At 30.5% G+C, this 19,967-nt stretch overlaps 1 protein-coding gene across 1 annotated transcript in view; it reads left to right on the forward strand.

Annotated features, from left to right (window-relative positions):
- The window catches only part of LOC117178631 (large proline-rich protein BAG6), a 56,714-nt gene that overhangs the window by 11,217 nt on the left and 25,530 nt on the right, over positions 1–19,967 (forward strand). The window contains exons 2-11 of the mRNA XM_033370054.1: positions 13,953–14,070; positions 14,157–14,405; positions 14,492–14,690; positions 14,777–14,869; positions 14,947–15,062; positions 15,133–15,277; positions 15,359–15,482; positions 15,546–15,749; positions 15,837–16,101; positions 16,171–16,301. Coding sequence (XP_033225945.1) covers positions 13,953–14,070; positions 14,157–14,405; positions 14,492–14,690; positions 14,777–14,869; positions 14,947–15,062; positions 15,133–15,277; positions 15,359–15,482; positions 15,546–15,749; positions 15,837–16,101; positions 16,171–16,301 — 1,644 coding nt within the window. The remainder of the gene's footprint in view (positions 1–13,952; positions 14,071–14,156; positions 14,406–14,491; positions 14,691–14,776; positions 14,870–14,946; positions 15,063–15,132; positions 15,278–15,358; positions 15,483–15,545; positions 15,750–15,836; positions 16,102–16,170; positions 16,302–19,967) is intronic.

Raw genomic sequence — 19,967 nt, forward strand, 5'->3', positions numbered from 1 at the left:
GCTCCAAGGAGATTATGTTGAAAAATAAAAAAAAATTTACCCAAAAAAAATTGTTTTTATACTTCATTCTAAGGACTTATTGAACTACCCTCGTACTTTCGGATCTCCACTTGCATAGACCTAATGGTCCCCAACAAGTGTTTTCATTTATTTATTTTATGTGCAATTTTTTATGAAATTTGTAACTGAGTGTTCAATAAATCTACTACTACTACTAATCGTCCTTTAACCTAAAAAGTGCAGTGTCGTTGTGAAATATGGTTTTTGGAAGAAGTTCTGAGGTTGTCTGATGACGTAGTGGAAGAAGACATTTTTGAATTTATCCGCAGAAGACCGCGAATTTTAAAAGAAAGAATGAATTTCTTGATAATTTCGACGACGCTTTTCAAACGAGATTTCGCTTAACAAAAGCTTGTGTAAATGATCTGCTGAATCAAATCGAAGGAGCATTCGGAAGAAAATTAGGCGATCTCACCTTTTTTTCCGCCATCTTACCACAGATAACACGAATAAAATAGAAATATGACACGAACAAAAAACTCATACAAATTCACTTTTTTAGGTTAGTGTGGACACGAGCGTGGACTTATCATTCCCCAGATTTTGAAGATAAAAACTTTATTATTGTAGGGAAAAAGCCGAGGTAATCTAACACTGAAAAAATCGATACTAATTCCTAAGCGCCACACAAATTAATAACATTTTCACAAAATTAATTTTTTTTTAATTAACCCCTCAAAAAATTGTGCGAGGACGTCAGTTAACATGTTTGCTATCACGTCCCAAATTTTTGAGACAAAAAATGTATTATTTTAGGAAATAAGCCGGGGCAACCTAAAACTGGTAAAATCGATAATTTCGAAGTATCACATGCCCTTAAGAACTTTTTTTGTAAATAAAATATCGGACTGAAACTTTGAAAACTGTTTTAGAAGACCACAGAGTACGTTTATGTACTTCATTTGAGTAGAAATTTCTATAAAAATTATTATGTAAAAAAACGCATATAAATGTAATTTACTGTTGGCTCTTGCATTTCACGAAGTTTGAGGCCGATATTTTACATGTAAAAAAATTCTTTGGTTCAAAAAATGGCAAGATGCAAAGACAATATGTCAAAAAATGGTACCCGTTTTAATTTCTTTGAAAAGAATTTTGAGCGAAATTCCTACTCAAATGAAGTACACAGACGTAGTTTATGGTATTCTGATACATTTTTCAACGTTTCAGTCTGATATTTTATTTGAATAAAAAGTTCTTGAATTCAAAGAAAATTCAGTACACTAAAAAAGTGAGGTCGGTAATATAAGCTTTTGACTGGGTCACATGCCCTAATTCGTTGTAATTGCACTCTAGGCACACCTCACAGAGATTTCAGGTATGTTAAGCTAGCACAGCACTATCGAGGTAAAGAGATGTAACCTATTTCATAATTTTGGGCTCATTTAAGGCTAACTTAGGACCGTGGTCTCAAATTTTAGGATCTTTTATTTTCTCTAAAAAATAGTGGTTGCGCTAGCTTAACGTTAAGCTTCAGAGCTGCCAGATCGTGGATGAAATTTACCCCCACCATACCTACCGTTTGGGAGCCGCAAAACAGAAGGTGCATGATTACCACTGTGAGTTCGTGTATAAGCCGAAAATGCACGATTCGACTTCGGTTTTCTGCTGTGCGATGATTGCCGATCTGAAAGCTTCGTAAGACTTCGGTGGTCTTCTATTTATATCTCGATCCCCATTTGAAAGAAATGGAAGATATTGGCGAATTTAATGTTTCGCGTGAATCTTCATTTCAGGCATGATTCGATTTTGAGGTTATGTTTTTCAGGTGTATGTAGTATGAATATTATTATACATATTATAATTATCAAATATAATATTAATTTTAATTAATAGTTGACTAACTTTAAATAGAAATAGTTAAACTTTCAACTAAAACAATTAGTTTTCTCTTAAGTTGTTGAAATTAATTGAAAATTCCTTGGAATGTTTTAAAATTTCCTAAAAAAGCTTAAATCCTTTAAAATTTCTTGAAATTTTTTAAAGCTCTTGAAAATTCATTGCACATTTAAAAATACCCTAAAATATTTCAAATCCTTTAAAATCTCATTTTAAATAATTGAAATCAATTGAAAATTCCTTGAAATCTATTAAAATATCCTAAAATATATCAAATCCTTTAAAATCTCATATGAAAGTACTGTAATCAATTGAAAATTCCTTGGCGTCTTTTAAAACTTCCCCAAATATTTAAAATCCTTACAAATCTTTTGAAATCTCTTGAATTTTTTGAAAGCTCTTAAAAATACCTTCAAATTTAAAAAACATGAAATATTTAAAATCCTTTAAAATCTCGTACTAAATGATTAAAATCATTTAAAAATTCCTTAAAATCTAGTAAAATATCCTAAAATATATCAAATCTTTTAAAATCTCGTATTATAGTTCTGTAATCAATTGAAAATTCCTTGGCGTCTTTTAAAACATGTTTAAAAGATGTCAAGATTTTCAAAATATTGTAAAGGTTTCGAAATATTTGAGAGTATTTTAAAAGGTTCCAAGTAATTTTCAATTGATTGCAGCACTTTAATATGAGATAATGAAGGATTTGGTATATTTTAGGATATTTTAATAGATTTCAAGGAATTTCCAATTAATTTCAATAATTTGATATGAGATTTTAAATGATTTAAATATTTTATGGTATTTTCAAAATTGCAAGGAATTTTCAAGAGCTTTGAAAAATGTCAAGAGATTTTAAAGGATTTTAAATATTTTAGGATGTTCTAAAACATTTCAAGGGATTTTCAATTATTTTCAATAATTTAAAGCACTGTATTTGATCCATGTATTTGATTAAAAATGCCTTTTTTCGTATACAATTCAGCCTTTTGGATACAAATTAAATTTTTTGTTTAAAACAAATTAAAAATTTTTTTTCTAATTTAGGTATTTTATTAAAATTTTTGTTCGTTACAGGCAATTAATTTTCTTAGTTGAAAGTTTAACTATTTCTGTTTAAAGTTAGTTGACTATTAATTAAAATTAATGTTATGTTTGATAATTATAATATGTATAATAATATTCATACTATATACACCTGGAAAACATAACCTCAAAATCGAATCATGCATGAAATGAAGATTCACGCGAAACATTAAATTCGCCAATATCTTCCATTTCTTTCAAATGGGGATCGAGATATAAATAGAAGACCACCGAAGTCTTACGAAGCTTTCTGATCGGCAATCATCGCACAGCAGAAAACCGAAGTCGAATCGTGCATTTTCGGCTTATACACGAACTCACAGTGGTAATCATGCACCTTCTGTTTTGCGGCTCCCAAACGGTAGGTATGGTGGGGGTAAATTTCATCCACGATCTGGCAGCTCTGTTAAGCTTATCGAACATTGCTGTAAAATATACTAAAAATGATTTCACGGAAAATTCGCCTGATAGAATAATTTAGGGCTTTGGGAATATGGTAATAAGAAATGAAAAACAAATTTTTAAACGATTTTTGTTTAAACATTTCTCGTAAAAATGAAGTAAACAAATTTCTTCCTTTACCCTATGTTAAGACTCGCTTAGGGCTCTATAAATATGATCTTTGAATTGCAAAAAATTGTTTAAACAATTATTGTTTAAAAAAATTTGCCAAAAAAAAAAAATATTTTCTTTTCTCTTGCATAATTTCACATTGAGGCTCATTGGGGCTCACTGAGGACTAATATGGGCCCTTAGTCCCAAGTTTTTGGCTCTAGTATTTTTTTGTAAAGAATATTGTTTGCAATAGCTTATCAAGAAGATAGTTCAAGATTGTCGTAAAACGTAATAAAAATGATTTTACTGAAAATTCATCTTATAGAATAGTTTAGGGCTCATTTAAGGGCATGCTCTTCGTGACCACGTGACCAAACTAGTCCCCGGATATGAGCATTTTATGTTGTTGTTCACTGTGTCCACACGGATGGAGATATCGTGTTTAAAATTTGACAGATTAAATAAAAAGCACTAAAAAACGTTTGTATACATCAATATGCTTATAGTTTTAAAGAAAGTTTATTTAGAAATCGATTAAATAGGATATTACCATTCGAGTTATAGCACTTTGCAGATAATTTTTGGTTTGATGCATTTCGGATTTTTTGTTTCGTGTATATTGAGCACTGACATCAATTTTGGACTAAATCGTCTAAACCTCAAACAAAATTAATATAAGCAATAAAATTTGCACATTCGTTGCAAATCAACAAATAAGTATCTGCATACACGAAACCTATCATTATTTTTGGAGCATTTTTACCGATTTCTAGTGGTGAGAAAAAGAAACTTTGAACGTGGATAAAATCGATATGACGTAACTAAGTTCATTCATGAAATTTTTGTGAGGAGAATGAAATGATTTTCATTTTTTTCGGTCCTCACTACGTCTACAAGGATTGAGATATCGTGTTCAGGATTTAGGCATTTATACCGAAAGAACTAAGAAAGGTTTGTATGTATCAAAATGTTTATAATTACGAAGAAAGTTTTCTAGTGAAACACTATAGGAATAAGAAAAAAACTTTTAACGTCGATAAATTAGATGTCTCAATTTAAAAAAATCGAGGAACATCTTAGAACGTAATACTCGAAAATCCATCCAAGTCCCATCTTGATAAATGTTCATCTTCAGAAAATAATTAAAATTTTCTAATAGTTATATATTCTTGTGGATTTTTTGTACTGGTGTGAAACAATTCTAATTTATACCAAACCAATAATAATCAAAATTCGCCCGCGGGCGAAAGATAAGCCGAGTCCGACGCTGAGCCCCGCCGTTTGGTTCACTGTCAACAATAGTTATCAGCTGATCGATTCAACGTCAAAAATAAGACGTCAAGATTTATGGAAGTTGGTTGGAAAACTCCGAAGAGTAAATTTGATTACATTTCTGGAGTTGCTATGTTTCCAATTTGAAATTTATCTTTTATTTTTAGGACCAAAAACATGAAAATCATTCTACACAAAAAGTTCATGAACGAACTTAGTCACGTGATCTCGACTTTATCGACGTTCAAAGTTTTTTTCTCCGCTAGAAATTGCTAAAAATGCTCTAAAAATAATAATAGGTTACGTGTGTGCAGATACTTATTTGTTGATTTGCAACGAATGTGCAAATTTTATTGCTTATATTAATTTTGTTTGAGGTTTAGACGATTTAGTCCCTAATTGGTGTCAGTGCTCAATATACACGAAACAAAAAATCCGAAATGCATCAAACCAAAAATTATCTGCAAAGTGCTATATCTCGAATGGTAATATCCTATTTAATCGATTTATAAATAAACTTTCTTTAAAACTATAAACATATTGATGTATGCAAACATTCTTTAGTGCTTTTTATTTAATCTGTCAAATTTTAAACACGATATCTCAATCCGTGTGGACACAGTGAACACCAAAAAAAATGCTCGTAACCGGGGACTAGTCCTTAAGGCTCCTGAAAAATCATGATACTGCGATATTCATTTTTGCTTTAATAACTTTTATTTGTACACGGCCCCACACGGCTACCCTCTCAAGATGCAGAATAAATTATTGTGCAACACTAAACATGTTTATGCAAGTTTAGAAAAAACATATGAAATGTCGGTATGTACCAATTTTCATAGTAATACATGGTAAATGATTTCGACTCGAGAAGAGTCCAAATGTTTAGCCATTTCGAGCGCCCCTAGCACTTGGATGGGTGAACATCTACGAGGTACGACCGGGTTGTGTATTCGAATTTTGAAAGCCCGGCTAAACTCGGAAAGTGGTTTTCTGCAGTTTTCCTCTCACCTGGCCAAATGTTTAGGCAACTGCGAGTAATTCGAATAAACTCGTTTGTAGCCGCATTGTGATTAAATTGTACTAAAATTCATAGACTATTATGAAATTACTGGAAGAAATTAATAAAAAGAAATAATTACTGAAACTAATGAAAATTTAAAGTTTTTATACCATTATACATTTTTAATTTATTTTTTAATTCTTATTAAATATATAGTGCATACATTTTCTTATAAAAACTAATTTGTTTAAAATGTTCAAATAGTTAAAAATCTAAAAAACAGTTAAGTTCCGAATTTGTCTATGGAATTTATTTTAATAATAAGTCATTAGTGTAAATTTGCAAAGTGTCATAGTAAAAAAGTGATTGGAAATACAATCTTTGTTGATATTTACAAACAAATTACGCCTATTTTTCAAAAATGCCCAAACTCTTAATTTGTTCATGAAAGTAGTTTGAATAATAAATCATGAAAATTTTATTATTATAATTAATCGGAAAGACGTACCTAATTAAATTTGTAAAACAAAACTGACCTTTTTCGTTGAAAAATAGCAAAATTCTGGATTTTTTATGAAAGTTCTTTAAATAATTAACAATTCTTGTAAATTTAACAAATAACTTAGGAAAGATTCATCGTAAAAATAATCTCAGTTAACTTCGTAAACAAATTGTGTCTATTAATTAAAAGATTGTTGTAGATTTTCAAAGCTTCAGAGAAAATATATCATCGAAAAGATATTCTTAGTTAATTATGTTAAAAAATGTAGCCTACTCGTAGAAAAAAACTAAATTCTTAATTTTTTAATTGAAATTGTTTCAATAATTAATAGTTCTTGTAAATTTAAAAAGCAACATAGGAAAGAGTCATCCGATAGACATTTTTAGTTGACTCCGTAAACAAATTCACTTGTAGAAAAAAGGTTAAACTCTTAATTTTGCAATTAAAATTCTTTAAATAGTTAATACATCTTGTAAATTTGCAAAGCAACATAGAAAAGAGTCATCCAATGAACATTCTTACTTGACTTATAAAAAAAATTATCTCGTAGAAAAAAGGTCAAACTCTTATTTTTAAATTGAAATTCTTCAAATAAATAATAGTTCTTGTAGATTTACACAGCAACATAGAAAAGAGTCATCGAATGGACATTCTAAGTTGATTTCGTAAACCAATTGACTCGTAGCATAAAGGCCAAACTTTTAATTTTTCAATTAAAACTGTTTAAATAATTAATAGTTCTTGCAAATCTGAAAAGCAGCATAAAAAGAGTCATTGTATAGAAACTCTTACTTTACTTCGTAAAAAAAGTAATTCGTAGAAAAAAGGACAAACTCTTATTTTTAAATTGAAATTAGTTAAATAATTAATAGATTATGTAAATTATTAGGAAAATAGAAAAGAGTCATCGGATAGACATTCTTCGTTGACTTCGAAAACAAATTGACTCGTACGATAAAGGCCAAACTTTAAATTTTTTAATTAAAATTGTTTAAATGATTAATAGTTTTTGTAAATTTAAAAAGCAGCAGCAAAAAGAGGCATTGTATATACATTCTTAATTAGCTTTGTAAAAAAATTAACTCGTAGAAAAAAGGTTAAACTCTTATTTTTAAATTAAAATTCTTTAAATAAATAATAGTTCTTGTAAGTTTACAAAGCAAAATAGAAAAGAGTCATCCGATAGACATTCTTAGTTGACTTCGTCGCAAAATTGACTCGATTCAAAACGGTGAAACTTTTTGTTTTTAAATTGAAATTCTTTAAATACTCAATAGTTCTTGTAAATTTGCAAAGCAACATAGAAAAGAGTCATCGTATAGACATTTTTAGTTGACTTCAAAAACAAATTGATTGATAGGATAAAGGCCAAACTTTTAATTTTTAAATTAAAATTGTTTAAATAATTAATAGTTCTTGTAAATTTGAAAAGCAGCCTAAAAGATAGTCATTGTATAGACATTCTTACTTGACTTATAAAAAAATTAACTCGTAGAAAAAAGGTTAAACTCTTATTTTCAAATTGAAATTCTTTAAATAAATAATAGCTGATGTAAATTTCTTGTAAATTTACAAAGCAAAATAGAAAAGACTAATCTGATAGACATTCTTAGTTGACTCCGTGAACAAACTGACTTGTAGAAAAAAGGCCAAACTCTTAGTTTTTAAATTGAAATTATTTGAATAATTAATATTTTATGTAAATTTGCATAGCAACATAGAAAAGAGTCATCGGTTAGACATTCTTAGTCTTAATTTTTAAATTAAAATTGTTTAAATAATTAATATTTCTTGTAAATATGCAAAGTAACATTATGAATTAAATGTATTATTTAAAAAATAGCCATTTATGAAAATTGTTTAAGTAATTACAATGTTTGAAGATTAAATAAATGTTAAAAAAAATATACATATGAGCTCCACTCGAATTCGGCACGATCGCAAGGAATGTTTACATCCATTATGTAAACAGATCCCTCGAATGTGCCTTGATGCCTTAGAGCTAGCTTTGAATGAAATGCAAGTCAAAATTGTACAATTCAAACTCCAGATTCGACTTGTATCCCAAGAATTTACCGCCGCCAAACGGAGCACATCAGGGCTAGAGTTTTTCGGTGCGCATGCATTGCCTTCATAATAGGTTCCGCTGATCTCGATTCTGTTCTCGATTCTAAATAATAGGCGGCGCGTTTTAATTCAACCAATAGGTGAAGAGATAATGTGGCTTCAGACTTCGAGATTATGTCACAACCTCTTTTTTATGATAGGATGATAGGATATTTGGTGTTGTGCCACCTTAATGTTATAAAAAATGCATTAAGAAAACCATAAAACCCATTTTTACTCTTCGTATAATTTTGGGCTCATTGAGGACTAATTTGGGCCCGTAGTCCCAAATTTTGGGCTCTAGTATTTTTTGTAAAAAATAGTGTAATAGCTTAAAGCTTGCTGTAAAACGTAATAAAAATGATTTTACTAAAAATTCACCCTATAGAATAGTTTAGGGCTCATGTAGGGTTCTGGGAATATGATAATGAAAAATGAAAAAAAAATTGTTTAAACACCGATAGTGCTTTAGAAGCACTATCGGCCGCTTTTGCTTACTTACAATTGAACACTGAACGCTCATATACATACAGGTGAGAAACATAAATTGAATTCGGAAACTTCACAAATTTGCTAATTGAGCGAAAGTTGACGTTAAAAATGCAAAAATTCTACATTTATGTAGAATATGCGTTCAGAGTGTAGCCTAGGGTCTTCAAATTCATACGTGTAAAAATTCTTCTCTAAATTTTCGGTGATTGATCTACCCTAATCTGTTTCCTTTCTGAAAAAAGAAATTTCACATTTTCTTTTTTGAAATCGCTAGTAATATCTGTTAATTATTTGAAAAATTATCATTCGTATTAAGAATTTATTTTACCTTGTGAATCTTGAAAAGTTGCTACTTTTTTTTTAATAATAACGCACTTTAAAGAAATTTTTGTACACAAAATTGTTTAAACAATTTTTTTAACTTCAAATAAAATATTCAGGGATCCCTAAATAAACTTTAAAAATGGATGAAAAAACAAAATTATTTAATTCTTTTTTAACAGGATTATTTAAACAAAAATTGCTTAACATTTTTTTTCATTTATCATTATCATATTCCCAGAGCCCTAAATGAGCCCTAAACTATTCTGCAAAGTGAATATTCTGTACAATCATTTTTATTACGTTTTACAGTAATCTTGAACCATCTTATTGTTAAGCTATGGCAAACATTATTTATTACAAAAAATAAAAAAGCCCAAAATTGGGTACTACGGGCCCAAATTAATGCTCAATGAGCCCTAAATTAGGCGAGGAGTAAAAATGGGTTTTATATTTTTCTTGATGTATTTTTATAACCATATATAACAAAAAAAAGGGAAAAGGAAATGTCGCGCGACCTTCGGTCGATGATTTTTGAGGAACCTTAATTAAATGATCCTGAAATTAGGCAAGAAAAAAAGAAAAGAATTTTTTTTTGCAAATTTGCTTAAACAAAAATTGTTCAAACATTAAAAAAAAATTTAATATCATATTTCCAGAGCCCTAAATGATCCCTAAACTATTCTATAAGGTGAATTTTTAGTAAAATCGTTTTTATTATGTTTTACAGCTATATTGAACCATTTTATTGTTAAGCTATTGCAAACGCTATTTTTCACAAAAAAATAAAAAAGCGCAAAATTGAGACTACGGTCTCAAATTAGTCCTCAATGAGTCCTAAATTATGCGAGGAGTAAAAATGGGTTTTATGGTTTACTTTATGTATTTTTATAACGTTAAGGTGGCACAACACCATATATAACAAAAAGAAGGGAAAATGAAATATCGCTCGACCTTTGGTCGATGATTTTTGAGGAACCTTAAATAAGCCTGAAATTATGCAAGAGAAAAGAAAATATTTTTTTGGCAAATTTGTTGAAACAATAATTGTTTAAACAATTTTTTGTTTAATTTAAATATCATATTTATGGAGCCCTAAGTGAACCTTAAAGTAGGGTCTAGGAAGAAATTTGTTTATTTTATTTTCACTAGAATTGTTTAAACAAAAATTGTTTAAACAATCTTTTTAAATTTTTCATTATCATATTCCCAGAGCCTGAAATGAGCCCTAAATTATTGTATAAGGTGAATTTTCCGTGAAATCATTTTTAGCACCTTTTACAGCAATGTTCTGCCAGCTTAACGTTAAGGGCATCGGTATGTTAAGCTGGCACAACACTATGAAGGTATAGAGATGTAACCCATTTCATAATTTAGGGCTTATTTAGGGCTAATTTGGGCCCGTGGTCCTAAATTTTGGGCTCTTTTATTTAAAAAAAAAAATAGTGCTACCGCTAGCTTAACGTTAAGCTGGCCGAACATTGCTGTAAAACGTGCTAAAAATTATTTCACGGAAAATTCACCTTATACAGTAATTTAGGGCTCACTTAGGGCTCTGGGAATATGATAATGAAAAATAAAAAAATTTGTTTAAACAAAAATTGTTTAAACCTTTTTTTTTAAATTTGTCATTATTATATTCCCAGAGCCCTTAATGAGCCCTAAACTATTCTATAAGGTGATTTTTTAGTAAAATCGTTTTTATAGCGTTTTGCAGCAATCTTGAACCAACTTATTGTAAAGCTATTGCAAACACTATTTTTTACAAAAAATACGACAGCCCAAAATTTAGGGCTACGGACCCAAATTAGTCCTCAATGAGCCCTAAATGATGCGAGGAGTAAAAATGGGTTTAATTGTTTTCTTCATATATTTTTTATAACGTTAAGGTGGCACAACACCCTGTATAACCAAAAAAAGGGGCAAAGGAAATATCAAGCAACCTTCGGTCGATGATTTTTCAGTAGCCTTAAATGAGCCTGAAATTATGCAAGAGAAAATAAAAGAAAATATTTTGTTTTGGCAAATTTGTTTAAACAAAAATTGTTTAAATATTAAAAAAAAAATTAATTATTATATTCCCAGAGCCCTTAATGAGCCCTAAACTATTATATCAGGTGAATTTTTAGTAAAATAATTTTTATAACGTTTTAAAGCAGTCTTGAACCAACTTATCGTTAAGCTATTGCAAACACTATTTTTTACAAAAAATACGAGAGCCCAAAATTTGGGACTACGGGTCCAAATTCGTCCTCAATGAGCACTGAATTATGCAAGGAGAAAAAATGGGTTTTATTGTTTTCTTCATGTATTTTTGATAACGTTAAGGTGGCACAACACCATATATAACCAAAAAAAAGGGCAAAGGAAATATCACGAGACCTTCGGTCGCTGATTTTTCAGGAGCCTTAAATGAGCCTGAAATTATGCAGGAGAAAATAAAATATTTTTTGTTTCAAATTTGTTTAAAGAATAATTGTTTAAATAATTTATTGTAAAATTCAAATGCCATATTCATGGAGCCCCAAGTGAGCCTTAACATAGGGTAAAGGAAGAAAATTGTTTACTTCATTTTTATTAGAATTGTTTAAACAAAAATTGTTTAAACAATTTTTTTTAAAATTTCATTATATTCTCAGAGCCCTAAATGAGACCTAAATTATTGTATAAGTTGAATTTTCCGTGAAATCATTTTTAGCACCTTTTACAGCAATGTTCGGCCAGCTTAACGTTAAGCTAGCCCAAATACTATTTTAAAAAAATAATAAAAGAGCCCAAAATTTAGGACCACGGGCCCGAATTAGCTCTAAATGAGCCCTAAATTATGAAATAGGTTACATCACTATACCTTCATAGTGTTGTGCCAGCTTAACATACCTGTCTCCGGACTCTTTTTAGAGAGAAAATACCAAAAAAATGTATTGTGCTATATAACAATTTTATGCATGTGCATTATTTTGAAGTTAGGATCGTTTTTCAGCTCTGTCATTCCAATAATTTTGAAATTATTTATGAAATAAACTTTTTTTATTGCCGATAAACAAGGTTAGTTCCGGGATATTAGTTGCTATGTTTATTTTTAAGTCCAAAATTTTCAGCCAAAAATATTGTGTAGTTTGGAAGTAACGCTCGGGAGAATTGCAACACACATAACCTCGAAATGTACACACACGTTTTCAGCAAAATCAATTTTTTTCTAGAATTTACAAAAAAAAAGTATGCATGGACGTCCGCTATCATTCCCCAGATTTTGAAGAAAAATATTGATTAATCTAGGGAAAAAGTCGGGGGAATCTAACATTGATAAAATCGATACTAATTCCTAAGCGCCATGCAAATTATTAAAATTTAGCAGTTCAATTTTTTTTAAATAACCCACAAAAAAAGTGTACAAGGACGTCCGTTAGCATGTTCGCCATCATTTCCCAAATTTTTAGGAGAAAACATTTATTATTATAGGTTACATATTTCTTTACCTTGATAGCGTTGTGCCAGTTTATCATACCTAGAGATGTTATGTTCCGCAAAAGTGTTCATATTTTGAGTTTATTTAATTCTTCTAATCAGTTTACAAAATATGTGTGTCATAAATTGTTTTATTTCCTTCATGTGGAATACAAGATTTAAAATGTTAAGGGGCCACGTCAGTTTTTCATGTCTAAAGTCAAGGTTTTTTTCGGGATTATTAAAAAAAAAACTACGTGGTCGAATGGTCTAAAATTTTTCGATTATATTTAGTACTTCTTAAAACAAAATTCTACAAAATTTGAAATATAAATGTTAATCTGAAGCCGAGTAATATGTGACGCTGCGGAGGTCCTAAAAAAAAGTTGAAAAATGGCTGCAGTTGTAGGTCACATCAGGATGCCTGCAATAAAAAAATGAAAATTTCCTATTAAATTCTATGAGATTCTCCACGGGATGAACCACTATCTCTTGAAAATATTAAAAATTGAAAAAATAGCTGCGTTTTGAAAAAAGTTTCTATTTTACATTAAAAAACGCGCATTTTTCGCATGAGAAAATTCGATTTTTTTGAAAATCAAAATGATAGTGCTTCATCCGATGCAAAAATACATCTCGAATACCCGGATAAAATTTGAAGTTGATCGGTTAATTAGTTTCCGAGTTACAACTGCAGCCATTTTCAAAAATGCAGTTCCGAGAAAAATGCCTTCCTCTTGTTCATAAAATGGTTGCTGCTCAGCTGCAGCTTTTCTACGAGCTGTCCGAGCCTCCTTCATGATCTTTGGGTGCCGTTTTTCAGCCAGCTCCGTACGCCTCATGTCGCACCTCTCGGCATATTACCATGCGCTTAGTATGCTCACATTTCAAAATTATTTATGATACGGCCATATAACTTCAGAAAATTGTTCTTAGAGCAATATACTATCGAAATCTCTCTCTCAACTTAAAAAATTTTACTATTCTAACCATTTGAATAGATTTCTGTGATGCATTTTTTAAAAACATTTAAATAAATTATTAAAACATAAATAAATATAAATTTAAATATTTTACAAATTCAACGCTCATGGCCGGGAAAGTTTAACATCGTCATGCGATATCCCTTACAATGTCGTAAGGAGAATTCAAGTATAACTTTAAATAAAATAAGCTTATTTTTATTACACGAGTTAGAAGCACTAATCCTCATTATATAATTTTTTCGTATGTAATATTTCTCAGTGTACATTAATTTATTCTAAACAGATAACAGTTCGTGGATTTAAAGAGTATATAGCAGAGTCTGTCGCAGTGCCAGCAGATTGTCAAAGATTAATCTACTGTGGTAGAGTTCTTCAGGATGAGAAGAAACTCAACGACTATGGTTGGTCTTGTATTTTTTGAATAGTAGCATAGATAGTAGATTCTTTTTATTCCATCCTAAAATTTTATTCAATATGATTTCTTTAGATGTCAATGGAAAAGTCATTCACTTGGTACAACGCGCACCTCCTCAACCTGGACAGCGAGGAAATTCAGGAGGCCAGAGTCAAAATAACGGTCAAAATAATAGTCAAAATACAGGACGTACTCACAGAACTCACTATCGAATCATCCGAGATACACAGAATGCTCATGCTGGACCCAACGCTCAAGTACATGGCAATGCAATGTACTTAGGTGCTATGACTTTGCCAACAGAGGTCGTTGAAGGTCATGGTTAGTGCACATTTCTAACCCGTCTGCTCAATAAATTGCATGCAGATAATGATAATGATTTTAATATTTCCAATTAAACTTTTCAGGTCTTCCTGTCCCTCAGCTGAGCAATACACTATCAAACAGTCGAATGGTAATGGCGAAGCGTATGCTCATTAATGCGAATCGCATCATGGACCGATTGGAAAATCCGAACAGTGCTGAGCCTGAAAATTCTGGTACGGAAAGACCGCAATCATCTTCACCTCTGGATTCCACTGATCCTATGGATACATCTCGATATGAGTGAGTAGACTAAAGCAGAGACTGCAGATAAATCTTTTGGACAATTAGAGTTATTAGTAGTTAATATTGATTATTTTTCTGTACAGACCAAGTCAGGGAGAATCTGTGGGCTCTGTCTTTATGTCTCAGGATGAAGTAAACGAAATAGAATCCGGACTTTTCCAATCGTCTAGAGTACCGTAAGTAACGATTAGTGACTATTTGCTTATTTTTATATGTTTGAATAAATTGAAATTTAAAGTATTAATTGTTTTAGTCAACGAGATTTTTGTGTGAGTAACCGCGAAACAAGAAGAATGGAAAATGCCCTAAGAGTGGCCGTAGCAGACGTTCTTTCCACCTCTAGACTTCAGAATGTAACTAGCAGCCCAGGTGAGATTAGGAATTTAATTAATAATATTTACCATCACTACAGCTTAATGTTGTTCAATTTTAATTTCAGCAGAAGACGATACGGATATCCATGAAGTAGAAGTTTCAACGAGTAATGATAATCAATCTGAAACAGCACCTCAACCACAACCGCCGCGTGAAAGTTCATCAGGCGAGGAACCCAGAGGTTCGGAGCGACCAAGGACGACACCTACGTAAGTTAAAAATTGAATTAAAATATTTAAAAGTGTTGCAGGCACTGTTTGTATTTATAAGCTTGAGATTTTGTTCTTTAGACTACCACGACCACCCCAGATGGCAGAATTACTGGAAATGCTGATGGTCACTCAAGATCGTCTTAGACCTTATTTAGAACGCTATCGAGCTCTTATGGCCACAGATCCTGTGCTTTCACCGACCGTAAGTAAAATTAAATAATAAATGTGAAATTGCATGTTAATTTAACTGATGTTGTTATGCCAGGGAACTGGTGCAGAGAGCGTTGCGGAAAATCAACACATTGTGGACGAAGTCAGTAGAATTTTACACTATATATCACACGCGAACCACGCACTGAGTGACATAATCGTTGACATGGGACAAGCGCCTCCTCGAAACTTGAGTTGTCGTCCTATAATTATTCAGCAATCTGCTATTTTGCAAGCTGGGATTCCGATTCAACTTGAGGTGAGTCAAGAAAAAATCAGGAAAACCACAAGAAGTTTCAGCAGAAGCTTTGTATTTATGGAATTAACTCTCATGTTTCGTTCTCAGGCACATATTAGTTTGCACGGGCGCAATGCACAAAGTAATAGTACCAGCACCGAGGATAACAACAGTGTTCCAACCGCACCAACTGCACCAGAAACTGCAGCAGGTGCGGAATCTAGAGAAAATCCCACAGAGGAACGTGCCCAACAACAAAATTTTTCAAGTAGCAACCAACAGCCCCGCTCTGATCAGCAACAATCTACTGATCAACAGCAGCGCCCTGACCAACAGCAACAACAGTCCCAAACGCCATTTGGTAACTTGCTTAGTATGTCGTCACCTTTCTTTTCTTGCTTTATTTGCTGTCGAAGAGCTGGTAATTACATTAAAATTGTAGGTAGTATGTTCAACTTGCCGAGTAACGTTGAGGTTCTGATGGAAGTTAGTCCTGACAGTTCCATGGATCTTAATAGTTCAGATGATCAGAGTCCTGGCAATGGGGCTAACGCTAATAATAATGCAGGTGAGGTCTCCTATTTTATTGCAGATAATTAAGGATGTACACTAGATACAATCAATCTCAAAGGTGCCTATCTTTAAAATGATTGATAAAATCAACAAAAAAGATCTATTATTAATTTCTGTAAATCTCGATGGAGACTTCTAAGCACACTTCAGAAAAAGAAAAAGAATTAAGGGTAAAATTGTTTATTTAACAGTAGTTATTTAAAGGTACACTTTTTCCTTTCTCTGTAGGGAAAAGTTACCATTTTCATTTAATCCTAATGATCAAGGTCTCATTCGAAGCATTCTCTAAATTTCCATTTTGGGTTGATTTTATTTAAGGAAATTAATTGAGAAATCATACAGTTATTATTATATTCTAAACAGTTATAAACAATCATAGTTTAAATTATAATTAACACCACCCAAATAGAATTGTAGAGAATCCTTCGAAGAATAAAATGATACCTTGATCATTAGGATTAGGATTTACAGAAATTAATAATAGATCTTTTTTTTTGTCAATTTTATAAATCATTTTAAGGATAGGCAACTTTCGAGATTGATTGTACGTAGTGTATACAATTACATCATGGCCTGTCCCTTTTTGCATCGCTACAAGTGAAAAAATGCCAACTTCGTATGAAATACGATAGAATAATGTAAACTATCATTTTGTTGAACTTTTCACTTCAGAATTTCATTATAAATAGTTTGTTTATCAATCTTTTATGGACATGACCTACTACAATTGTGAGGACAAATTAATTTTTGGAATTTCATATTACTCCATCTTCAAAACCAATTTTTCATATCAGCTAGAATACATTCATAATGGTAATTAAATTTTCAATAATATGTTCTTGATCACCCATTATTTTTGATTGGTAAAGTTATTTCGACATTTGACAACATTTTAGTAGAGTATATTATGGTTCAAGTTTAAGCTTCATTTTCTCAGTTTGACAGTTGAGGACCATGACGTGCTATGCAGTAGTGCTCAAAAGTATTTTGCAGATAAGTAATACATTTATTTTGCTAAAAATACTTATAAGCCACCGTTTTAAAAATCTTTCTATTTATTTGAAAAACTTTCTGTTTAATTCTCGAATTTTCATGATAAACTATGAATTCATATAAAGTCCGCTCACTGAACAATGCCGCTCTGAATAGTACCGTTTCTCCTCATATTTGCTCGATTGCATCATCCACCATCGCGGTATCGCTTCGAGCGTCGGCATTTCAATCCAGTCTCTCCGAATTGTGCCACTCAAATAAATGCACGAAAATAGACTATGTACCAGATTAATGCTTTATAGTACATATAACGAATAATACAATACTTACCGAATCAGTTCTTGTTCAAAAACGACTCGTTTTTGTTGAATCAAAAACGCAAAAAAAAAACAAGAAAATGTATACACTTCTTACTTGCGGTCGGGAAAAAGAAAACTGACGAGCGGCGCTATTCAGGAACAGTGATCCCAGATTTGAAACGAGGTACACTCCAATGCTATCACAGGTCTATGGCCGTGAGAATATAGTAGGAGACTATGTGCATGACTGGTTGCGCGCGCAACCCATTTCTCCTCTTCTAAATTTGAAAACTCGAAGGTGCACGATTGCCGGTCGGAACACTTCGGCGGTTCTATTTATATCTCTATCTACTTTTAAATAAAATCAAGAGATTGGAATCTTAATATTTTCAGGTTTCGATGCTGGTGATTCTCATGATTTGAATACTTCGCGCGCCTCTTTATATGCAATATAAATAAGGCTATTATAATATTATCATCAATAGTGTGCGTGTGTGTGTGTGTTTGGATGTGTGTGTACATACACATATTATTGATGATAATATTATAATAGTCTTATTTATATCTTGATCCGAATTTGAAAGAAATTAAAGAAATTGGGGATTTTAGAATTCATTTCGTTTGGACAAAAACTCAATTATTTGGTTGAAAAATTAATTATTTTGTTGTAAATGTTACTTTCTTTGTAAAAAAGTCTTCTTTTCTATCAAAAGTTCAACTACTTTGTTAAATTTTTTTATCTTTTTATTTGAAGGTTCATCTCTTTCGTTGAAAATACATTTTTGAAACTGAAAATCTAAAAAATTTAACTATTTGAAAAAAATCTAATTAACATTCAAAAAACTGCAAAATAAAAAAATTGCCTTAAAATCGTCCTGATTCCTTTTTTCTTAATTTTCAAAATCTTTTCAAATACTCCTTTAAAATTAATTTTTTAACATAAAAATCATTTTCAATTTACTTAGCAATCACAACCATTTTTGTTATTCTTTTTAAATATTTTACAATTCTCAAAAAGTTTAATTTTTTTTTAATTTGCAAAAATCTATATCGTGTTTCAAATTATTTGCAATAATTTCAAGTTTTAAATTAATTTTGAATCTTTTTTTAAAATTAAAATTGTAGCGTTCAAAGTTAAAATTAAGCTCATTACAATTTTAACAATTCAAGGCTTTCTATTTCGAACCATTCTGTTCAAATTTGTATAGGTTTTAATAGTTGTTTATAATGGACTGTTTTAAATGAACGTTCAAATATTGCTAATAATTAACGAAATTTTCTTTTTTCAATTAAAAAATTTCAAATCGAATGGGTTAAAAATAAATTTTTTTTAGACTGAAATAATATTTCAAGTCATAATTGAAAATGCTTTTAAAAACTAATAGCTATTAATCCTTTAATTTTAAACTGATTAATAATCATCTTGTCACTTCAATTATTTTTCAATTTTCAATACCTTAAATTCAATTAAAAAAATTTTATTTAAAAATTCTTTCAATTAAAAAAAAAATCATAATCGAAAACAAATATATTAATTTTCTATCAAATAATTGGTGTTTTAATTGATACAATGTACAGGATAAAATTTCAAGCAAAAATGGAATAATTCAATTTCCAGATAAAAACTGTGATAAAAAAGTGAATTGAACAAGAAAAAAAAAGAATTTTCAACAAAATTCTTAAATTTTCAAGGGAATAGATGAATTTTCCACCAAGAAGATTAATGTTTTATAGAAAACGATTTTTCAACTTACCAATATATACGATTAATTTTTAATCAATCCTATAATAGTTACATTTTCAGATAAAGATTAATATTTTTTAACAGAAAAATTAATTTTCAATAAAATTGTTAAATTGTCAACCAATAAGATGAATTTTCGACCAAGAAAATTAATGATCTACAAAAAAACAACTAATTTTAAACAAAATACATAAATTTTCAATGAAATTATTTAATTTTAAAGTCAAAAAGACAAATCATTTACAAAAAGTGGAATTTTTTAAGCGAAAAATATGAGTTTTCAATCAAAGAGTTAAACCTTTAACCAAATTGTTAAATTTATTAAATTTTCAGTTTGAAAAATGTATTTTCAACGAAAGAGATGAACTTCAAATAAAAATAAATAAATCTTAACAAAGTAGTTGAACTTTTGATATAAAAGAGGACTTTTTTTTACAAAATAGTTACATTTTCAACCATATTCAGCAGGTTGCTGCTGAATATGGTTACAAAAATAAATAGGCAGTCGCGGACAATTGTCCAGGGGTTGTCCCGAAGGAATTGACCCCCAAGCGGAGGTGTGAAAACCGTGCCGAAAGCTGAATGGCACCTGGGTGAGGTGTCTAGAACGGTGACTCTGGGATACCAGGC

The sequence above is a fragment of the Belonocnema kinseyi genome, chromosome 8, assembly GCF_010883055.1.
Source record: "Belonocnema kinseyi isolate 2016_QV_RU_SX_M_011 chromosome 8, B_treatae_v1, whole genome shotgun sequence".
In the NCBI taxonomy this organism is placed as follows: Eukaryota; Metazoa; Arthropoda; class Insecta; order Hymenoptera; family Cynipidae; genus Belonocnema; species Belonocnema kinseyi.